The following is a 10,162-nucleotide window of genomic DNA, read 5'->3' as shown; positions in this document are numbered from 1 at the left end:
CGGGGTGGGGAAACTAACTTCTGGGGGCAGAGTGAGTTGTTGGTTCTGATTCTGCCGGCACAGAGCAAGGCTCCTTAGTGAACAACTGTCCCTACTCCCCAGCCTCCCTGCCCCCCCATCCCCACAGCTGCTACTCTGCGTCCTCATGCAAAGTCCGAGGCAGAGGCATCCCGAGCTTCTCGTGAACTACAACTCCCGGCAGGCTCCTCCCTGGGCCGCCTCTCCTAGCCTGGTGCGCATGCTTTGGCAGACGTGGCACCGGGAACTCGGAGGCGGGGAGCGGCTGTGAAGTGGCCGTAGCTGTTGGCCGAGGTGGAGCTGGCAGGCGTGCGCGGGAGCCGGGTGCAGACGGCAGGAGGCGGCGGGGATGGCGCGGGCGTGGGGGCTGCTACTGGCGATTGGGGTGAGGCTGCGGGCCGGCGACACGTGCGTCCCGCATGGCCGTTGGAGCGCGCGGTCCGGGTTGGTTGGGGGCGTGCTCGCCGGGTGGCAGCGGGGTCTTTGGTCCTCTGCGCTCCACCGGGGCCGGGCCGGGTGATCCCTCTCTCCGGGTTCGCGTTCCCTCACAACTTTGCGGGGACGCAGGTCTGGGATGTCCTTAGCCTAAGCAGGACTCCCCGGGCAGTGCTTGCACCTGTGTGAGTGTGGGGTGGAGGCTGCCTTCCACTTGCGCAGCAGGAACACTTGCTCGTGGGTTGGACCCCCGGAGAAAGGGCGGGTGACGGGTTGGGTGGGGTCGCCACCTCCAAGAGTTCTGCTCCCACGGTGATGCCGGCTCCAGCCCCAGCCACTTTCGAGCTGTGTGGCGCCCTGGATCTGTAAACGTGTCTGCGTTCCTTCTATGAGATGGGAAACCGTAAAGATACCCGCTAAGGAGGTTGTCAGACGGGTCGGCTGAGGAGTCGGTGGAACCAGCTCCGGAGATTGCAAAATGATACCGGAGTGATACAGAAGTGGAGGAGGGGTGGGCCGGGGTGCAGACTATGTGGGGATGGGAGGACTTTCCCGAATGGGCATCCCCCGGAGAAGAAGTGGGGACTGGGGACGGGTTTGCCCCTGGGGCTGAGGTGTGGTTGTGGGTGTGTGACAGGATGTAGTTGCCTTCTTCCACATCTCTCCCGTAACTTCTTGTCTCCCTTGTGTTGGGTCCATCTCCTTCGGCCACCGCCACTATCATCAAGTTCGGAAGACTTACTTGCCCCTACCCCACTGTTTTTCCTTTGGGTGTGGCAAGGATGCTGGGCAGATGGGGGGGGGGAGAAAGGGAGGGGTGATTAGATCTAAACGCTTGAACTCCGCAGTACCCCGTCCTTTGGGGTCACCAGTTAAAGGAGTGACCTCGAGTTTTCTGTTACGTGGAAGGTGTCAAAGGAAGCTCCCTGTTCCCAGTTCTGCATCCTCCGTCTAGGAGAGATCTAGTAGGTTACGGTGAAGCTTTGGGGTGCTGGAGGTGTGCCATGATGTTTGACATAAGTTTCCTGGAGCCAGTTGGTCTGCCTCCCATCAGGATGTCAGTCCTTGAACTCTGAGGGAGGAGGGTTCTGCTTTCTTCCTTTTTCCCTCCCTTCAGTAAAAACAAGAGCCCAGGAGACTGAACTTTTACTCTGTAAACATTTATCAACCACATTGTTTGCCACCGGGTTGAATTTTGGGTGGGGAGCAAACTACACTCTGTGCCTGCCTTCAGGTGTTGCCCTCGGCTGAACAGCAGTCAATCCTGTGAGCAAATACTGAGCGAAGGACAAGAGCTAATACCCTAACTGCTGCCAGCCAGCCACAGGAGAGCCATACATTATCTGAGGTGGAGAGTCCCCACAGGGAGAGGTCACATCTCTGAGGGAGAGTCTGCCAAGGGAGAGCCTCTGGGGCCTTACAGAGGTGGGTGGAGTAGAGTCCAGGAATAAAAGTGTCTTGGGTATTTCAGAGGTCTGTATGTACCTTCCCCTGAGGCAAAGAGGAAGAACTTTGAGGTTTGCCCAAAGTACCCGGCAGCTGGACGTTCCTGAGCCTAGAGTTAGCTCTGCAAATACAAGGTAGAGGGATGAGAGCCTGGAATCCGCAGCAAGTGACTGCGGGTTGGGCCTCTGTGCATTTAAAGGCTATGTGGATTTGATAAGGGTTTCCTACATCCCTGGGAGCAGTTTGACTTCTTTGTTCACTCTGTATTGACTGAAGGCCACTGGGCGTGGCCCAGGGTTTATGAAAATGGATTTAACTGGGTCTGATGGCATGGCTTTGGAATCCCAGCTACTTAGGAGGTTGAGGCAGGAGGATGGAAAGTCCTGTTTGGACTACAGAGTTAAGTTTAAGGGCAGTCTGGGGGCAGAGGGCTAGCCTAGCATGTGCTAGATTCAGTTCTTAATACTGTACAAAAGAAAAGGAAAGCAATTCACTATCCCCTGTATCTGTGGTCTCACTGCCAAGTTGGAAGTCATCTGTGGTCAGCGAGAAGAAAGGTGGGGTCTGACGACCTAGCTTGGATGGTAGAGCACTTGCCTTGTCTATATGAGGCCCTGGGTTTGATCTCAGCACCACGTAAATTGGGTATGGTATAAAGCCAGGCAGTTGGGTCAGAGAGCCAAGGGCATCCTCAGGATTTCAGGCCAGCTACCATGACTTAAAAAAAAAAAAAAAAAAAAAAGTGAGCATTTTACAAGATGATATTTTGAGAGACCACATTTACTTTTATCACCAGCATAGTAATAACAGATGTATTTCATTATTTTAATACAGTCATAATACTGTATTATTAGTTATTTTAAATCTCTGCCTAATTTATAAATTAAACTTGTTCACAGGTATGTATGTATATATGTATGAGAGGAAAAGCCTCTATGTTCTGTACGACCTGTAGTTTCAGGCATCCACTGGGGCTTTTGGAGCCACCCTTCCTCAAATAAGGGGAACGGGTGGAAAAGGGTTGACAGAGATGCGTGTACAGGGCTGTGGGAGTACCGCATCTATTGTAAAAGCAAAAATACGGGAGTGATTTAATTAATAATCGTGGCACGGTACAATACCTTTTGGCCTCTTTCAGACTTTGGAAAGTAATGTTTCTTTGTTAGTTTGGGCATCTATAACAAATACACCATACACTGGGTCCTTATAGTGACAAGTTTGCTTGTCACTGTTTCTCATGCTGAGTGACTGATGTCATCAGGGTACTAGCTCAGTCAGGTTTAAGGCGGATCCTCTTCCAGGCTGCTGACTGTTGATTTCACGTATCCTTGTGGGGCAGAGAGGGCTGAGCACTTTCTGGGTCCTTTTTTAAAGCACTAACCCTATTCATGCAGATTTTACCCTGAAGCCTTGATTACCTTCCTAAGGCTCTACCTCTTCATGCCTACCACAGTGTGTGTGTGTTGGGGGGGGGTGTGCTAGGATTTCAACATGAATTTTAGGGTACACCAAACCATTAGTAGGTCCAACATCCAGTCAGTGGTTGTAAAGAAAATTCTCAGTATAGTAAACGCACGTTGTTCAGCTATGCCAAGGTGTGGATGAAGACCATCTAAAACGGGAAGATGCTCAGGTATAAAAACCAAGATTCATCACCAGACTCCAGGGTAGATGAAGTTGAGTGTGAAGAAGCAGCAGGACGTTGAAAATACTGATGGTTCTAGAAGGTAGAGAGTGGCGGGTGACTTTCCCTTACTTTGTTGCTTAATTTTTAAAAATATTTTCTAAGAATTCTATATAAGCTTATAATCAGAAAAAAAAATGAATAAAGGCTTTCTCGGCAGCCTTTTTCGGTCTTCTAGAAAAATCCGCAGTGGCACCTGGGACTTTAGCCCCAGAAGCACCCAGACTAGAGAGACCAGGACCTTTGACCCGAGAGCCTGTTTTCCTGCTGTCTGATTGATGTTTCCTGCCAGGCCTGACTCTCCACAAGAGCCATGAATGCTTTGTTATAGTGTCTGCGCAGTCACAGGACAGAGAATTGTCTTGTCAGGGCTCAGTAGCCGTCTCCATGTTTAGTGGTTCCCAAATGTCTGGCCAAGGACTCTGCTGGACTGTGGTAGAATTTTCAGTAGTGTACAGACAAATTGCAAAAAACAAAAACAAAAACACCCCAAAAACAAAACAAAAAACCCCAATAGTGAATGGATGTTTTTTAAAAATATGAATTCAAATATTCTGGATTAAATACTTGCCTGGGAGTCCGGCATGTGGTACACATCTTTGATTTCAGACAGTGGATCTCTGAGTTTGGAGCCAGCCTGGTCTACAGAGTAAGTTCCAGGGTAGCCAGGGCTATCTATACAAAGAAACTCTTATTTTGAAAAAAAAAATTTTTTTTAATAAAAAGAAAAGAAAAGAAAAACTTGCTTAGGGCTTTGGCTGTGGCTCAGGGGTACAATACTTAGTTAGAATGTAGGAGACCCTGGGTTCACTCCCAGCAATACTCATACAGTTTTTTCATGACTATATTTTGGATGGGATGTTTAGTGTGTGTGTTTAAACTGAACTTAATGGTAGCATATTGCAATTTCATATAAAAAAGTCCATTCTTTACAAAATTTGTTTAAAAATAGACAATACGTATATTTACAAATATATTTTAAAAATACAGTCCATGCGATTATGACATCTGAGAAGTGGTCTTACTTGGCTCTTTATTTTGCAGGGCTGGGGTTTGAACCTTGAGCCCCTTGCATGCTAGACCAGCATCCTATCCCCCTCAGTTCTCACAGGACCAAGAGAAGAGCCAGGCCTGCTGAATTATAAATTGGGCTCTTCCTATTCCTCCCTCTCCACCTTGCTTCCGGTGCCTTTGCCCTGTGGTGGCTGGAAGCTCCGAGCCCAGGGGACAGTGGGTGCAGGCTCAGAAGGCGTGTTCGTCCTGCGGCCTCTTCTGCAGAGCTTTTAAGGTGTACTCAGGCAGGTTTTCTTCTCTGGCACCATTATATATTTAATAGGCCGTTGTGGGCTGGCCCGGGGACCTAATTGCCATTGATAGTGCTGCTTGCAGCCTGGAGTGCACTTTTCCCACAGAAATAAACACATTACGGAGGAAGTCTTAAAACAGCTGTGCGGGGTACAGAGGTGGAGCTATGGCTGAACTCCATATGGATGCCAAGTGCTGACGGCTGAGGATGCAGGCCAGGAGCAGTGGGTGTGCACTGCGTGATCAGAGAAAAGCTCCAGGAAAAGAGTTGGTCTCACAAGGGGGTTCCGTTTCAAGCTCTGTGACTGTTGGGATCTCTGCCTGGCTGTTGTGTGGTGGGCACTTAGCCTAGTCCCTGGCATATGGGTGACGGGATAGCATTTGGTGGAAAGAGTGGGTGTTGCAGACAGGGAAGGAAGCCTCCAAGATAGCGAGAGGTCCGGCTAGTGGGAAGGGGGCCAGAGTGTGATGGTGGGGCTAAGACTGAGGAAGCGAGCCCGTCAAGAACCCCAAATGTCTGCCAAGGTTTGAGACTGAGTTCTGTAGGCCATGGGGAGACCGATGAAAGCGGTCCTTGTAATAACACCACAGGACATGGAACATGGATTGATGGGAGAGGCTGAGCTACTTTGCCCAGACGCTTTTTGCTTTCCTCCTTGTTATCTGTTAAGAGTCAAGTGTGATGTGTTGGAAAGAAAGCGGGCTTTCAGCCAGCTGATGCTCCGTAAGCCGAGTGGCCTTGGGCTCTGCTTCACTTATTTGTAAATGGTGGTAATAATATCCATTTTCCTGGGTGGAAAGGATTAGAAACAATGCAAGAAGCAGGCAGCACAGTGCTTGGTATCAGCAGGAGCCTTGGCGTCACTGCAAGCTGTTGAATACTAGGCATAGGACATTGGTTGTGTGCATCGAAGGGCCAGTCTGGCAGGTGTGAGCAAGGGGCCATGTGATATGGGTGCCAGGTAGTGGGGTGTGTGCTGCTGGGGATCTCCTTCAGGGCCCCTCGGTGCCGACTCTCGTTCCCTTTCTTCTTTTGCTGGACTTGTGTGGAGACACCTGGGAGTTACCTGGTACATACAAAGAGGCCGAGGAGTTAAGTCTTGGTTTCTTCCCCTTCCTTCTGAAAGTGATCCTCTCTCAGGGCAGAGACACACCTACCAGACCACATTAATCCCTAGAGGGTTTTACCCCACCATTGTGGTTTTGTTCTGTGTGGCTTTTCTGTGTGGTTAATTCTGAAACTACATGCCGTAGGTTAGAAACAGATGTGTGGCTAGCTTATGGTCTTTTACACTGTGTCAACTGCTCTAACTTCCCACTGCTGTATACTAGACCCTCGTGGGGACAGAAGGAGTACCCGTGTTTTGTCCACCCTACTTGGTGGGCTGTCTGTCCCATTTTGCAGCCTGCTGTTTGTTCTAGTGACTGGAATTGTGACACAACTCTTATATGTTTGTTGAGGGACTGAGAGTTGGCCCGTTGGTCAGTGTGTCCCACTTCAGTGTGGCGTTAGGGCCTGTGCTAGTGTGGTGAGTCAGGCTGTGACCCTAGAGAGTGTATGGCTCAGGATATGAAGGCGCAGTGGCTGCACTGCACATTTAAGCAGCCTTGTTTTTGGCCTTGTTTTTCTGGCATAGCAGTGTCTCTTGCCCTGTAGCATGGGAGGAGCAATCGACTAGGTACCAGCTGGCTTCCTCCTCTCCCAGGAGCTCCACTTTGCATCCCCTTTGGCCACCCTACATAACACGCCTGTCTCCTAGCACTGCTTCCCAGCTATTAGCTGTGCTGTTGTGTGCACTGGGGGGCTAATGATCCTCAGATGGCATGAATGGCCTTTTTACATCTTTCTGTTCCTCAGATCACACAGAGACCCCAGTTGGGTGTGCAGTTTTTGGCTCATTATAGCTCTCTGGAGCAGGGGTGGAGTTCCATCTCCCGTAAAGAATGCCACCATTCCTCTAGCCCTTTGATGTCTTTGTCTGTCAGCAGATCTTTTAGACCTTGTTGGCAAGTGCTCACAAGGTCCAGGTTAAGAGCAGTAAACTGGGTTCAAATGTACAAGTGACCTAGCCCAGAGGTATGCTAGTCTGGGAGCCTCCATTGTTAGGCCATGTAAGCAAGTGTTCCCAGGGGTTTCCTTTCATCAAAGGGCCCCATCTTGCTGCATCCTGAGCAGAATATTTTATGTGCCCATTGAGGATACGGGCCAGCGTTAGCATCCAAAGGGTGAGATGGGAGTTTGGCCATTCAACAGATTCTTCTCCCCCCCCCCCCCAAGAATGGTTATTTCTTTGAAAACCTTTATGAGCTAGGTCATGTCCTGAGCCCTTTGGGTTGTAATGATAAATCAGAGCAGTACCATTCTTCCTTGAGTCAAATGTGAGTGACTTCATTCAGATAGGAGCTGCTGGCAGGGGAAGCAGGCATAGCGGTAAGAGAATGCGTAATGATCCCTCATCTGATGCCCAGAGTTGAAGCAAGGCTTTTCTGAGAACCCAAGGGCCCTGTCTCAGAATTGTGTTTTTAAAGGTCTCAGAATGCATTGATTTATAAAGGGGAGCAGTTAGGAATACAACTCATATTGAGGAAGATAGCAGTAACTTGTTGATAATGTATTTGTCGGGTTGGCAAGTTGTAAAAGATGTGGCTGGCGGGTTTGAGAATTTCTGGTGTTTTGTTTGTTTTTTTAAAGCAGGGGAGCCCATAAACAGCAGGTGAGGATATCTGCACAGAGAGAAAGAAAAGGCGATGTCTATTGGTAGAGTGGGTGACTGTAGACGGCCATCGGGTGCCGTCTCCATTCATCAATTGCAGAAAGCATTAGCACATTTCCGAGTACTCTGATGTTAACAAACACAAGGGGAGCTTATCTCCACCCATATTCATAGATGCTCGTGCCTGGTGTGGTACGCACGGTATATAATAACAACACTTGAGAAGCAGAGGTAGAGGTTTATGAATTCCACGCCAGCCCATACCATTAAACACTGCTCCAAAATGCCAAAGGCTGATGATGTAGCTCAGTGGTAGAGAGCTTACACACAGGTGGACCACATAAACAAAGCCCTGGGTTCAGTCCTCTGGGCCACATATAAGGTCGGACTCCTAGATACAGGTGCCTAGAAAACTCCAAGATTTGGAAATAAAAGGTGACTTGTAAACTTTATGAAGTTTTTTAGGTTTCTTTATTTTCATTGTATCATGGTGGGTGGGTGTTTTGCCTGCGTATGTCTGAGCACCACGTGCAAAGCTGGAAGAGGGCATTAGATCCCTGGAGCTCTAGCCATAGACTGGTGGGAGCTGCTAATGGGTGTTGGTCCTCTGGAACCCTGGTCCTCCGGACGAGCAACAAAGCTCCTAACCATCGAGCCCCCGGTTGGTAAGCTTATGTCATAGTTAGCACTGTGTAAGACATTCACCTGAAGGCCATCTGCTGCACTGGGGAGAGCTGGGCTTATTCTTCAGGATCCCTGATCGGACTTAGGGAGACTGCAAATGATCTGTCTGTATGTGACCAGGAAGAATGTAATTTGGTATGTAATTTGGTCCTAACTATGAAACTTTCTAGCAGCCTTTGGTTTTTTTAGATTTATTTATTTATTATATATGTGTGCTGCAGCTGTCTTCAGACACCCCAGAATTGGGCATCAGATCTCGTTACGGATGGTTGTGAGCCACCATGTGGTTGCTGGGATTTGAACTCAGGACTTCCGGAAGAGCAGTCAGTGCTCTTAACCACTGAGCCATCTCTCCAGCCCTAGCATCCTCCTTTTAAGAAAGTAGTTTTGAGTTTTCTATTCCTATCCTCTTTTAACCTAGCTTTGTTATTTTAGTGCATCTTTTATTGAGTTAAGTAAAACTTCAAAATATGCTCAATATCGATTTGTATGGGAATTAGGTTTTGAAACAACTGACTAATCCCCGAGCCCACAGCTAGAACTGCTGACTGAGCAGATGTGATGACTAATCTAAGCTGTCAGCTTGACACACTTGGGAAGAAGGAACCTCAATTGAAGAGTTACCTTCATCAGACTGGCCTGTGAGTATGTCTGTAGGGGTACTTCCTTGATTGCTAATTGATTGAGAAAGATTCAGCCCACTGTGGGCAGTACCATCCTTAGGCAGATGGGTCCGGGCTGTAGCAGAGTATGAACCTGGGAGCAAACCTCTTCTAGTTTTTGCTTCTAAGATCCTGCCCTGCTTGAGTTCCTGCCCAGACTTCCCTCAGTAAGGAACTGTGAACTGAAAGTGTCGGTTGAAGTATAAACCCTTTTCTCCCCAGGTTGTTTCTGGACAAAGTGTTTCCTTAAGCAACAGAAGGCAAACGAGGGCAGCAGGATATACGAGTGTGGTGTCCAGAACAGAGACATAGGCTGGGGACGTTAGTTTAGGAGTGCTCTTCTACAGAGAGGGATCTCCTGTGGAAAGCGTATGGTGGACTAAAGAGGGTGACTGAGCAAGCCAGAGGAAGCACAGCATGTGCTGAGAGAGGAAACTGGCTGGAGAGTTAGAGGGGGAGACCAAAGGATCCCAGAGGCTTAAGAGGGTGGGTACGGTGAGAACTGATACCGATAGGGTTTGTGGGGTAGGGGACATTGTTGAGCCAGATTCCAGAGGGATGAGGACTACACAGGGATGCAACGGAAAGTTCTGACTGGGGGGTGGGGAGGAGAGACATGGGGGTCCAGAGAAAGTGGCTTTAAAAGATTCACCACCGACAGCCTCTCCAGGAAGGCTGTAGCTAAAACCCACTTGAAGAGAATGTGCTGATTTCCCTAGCAAAGCTTTGATCAATAAACTTGAGTCATCTTTAATAATAATAATAATAACAATAAATAATATGTGAGGCTGAAGAGATGGCTCAGTGGTTAAGAGCAGAGGTCCTGGGCTCAATTCCCAGCACCTACATGGCAGCTCATGACTCTCTGTAACTCCATCTCTTGTAACTCCAGTTCTAGAGGCTCTGACACCCTCACACGTACATTCAGGCAAGACATCAATGTTCACAAAATTTAAAATAATTTTTTTAAAAGAATATGTACATAAAAACCTGACTTCTGGGCTGTCCAGAACTGTGGAGTGACTCTAATTAAGAGTAAGGCCCCCAAAAAAATCTCTATTCACAGATGTAATACTGCTGTGCATAGTAGCACATACCTTTAATCCTAGCTGGCAGGAGGCCCTTGGCAAGAGGCAGGCAGATCTCTGTGTGTGTTTGAGATCAACCTGGTCTACATAGGGAGTTTCAGGCCAGCTGGGCGGGGCTGTATAGTG

General features: G+C 48.6%; 1 protein-coding gene across 2 annotated transcripts in view; it reads left to right on the top strand.

The window, feature by feature from the left end:
• The first annotated feature begins 257 nt into the window (after window positions 1-257).
• Window positions 258-10,162, top strand: part of Pdia5 (protein disulfide isomerase family A member 5) — an 85,703-nt gene continuing 75,798 nt past the window's right edge. The window contains exon 1 of one of the 2 annotated variants that reach the window (XM_021185452.3): window positions 258-403. In XM_021185452.3, the coding sequence (XP_021041111.1) occupies window positions 368-403 (36 nt within the window). In that variant the 5' untranslated portion in view covers window positions 258-367. The remainder of the gene's footprint in view (window positions 404-10,162) is intronic. The other variant, XM_085832288.1, reaches the window with a different exon arrangement.

This window comes from Mus caroli, unplaced genomic scaffold (genome assembly GCF_978045245.1).
Source record: "Mus caroli unplaced genomic scaffold, Mus_caroli_1 scaffold_17, whole genome shotgun sequence".
Classification (NCBI taxonomy): domain Eukaryota; kingdom Metazoa; phylum Chordata; class Mammalia; order Rodentia; family Muridae; genus Mus; species Mus caroli.
This window is presented reverse-complemented; position numbering and strand designations above follow the sequence as displayed.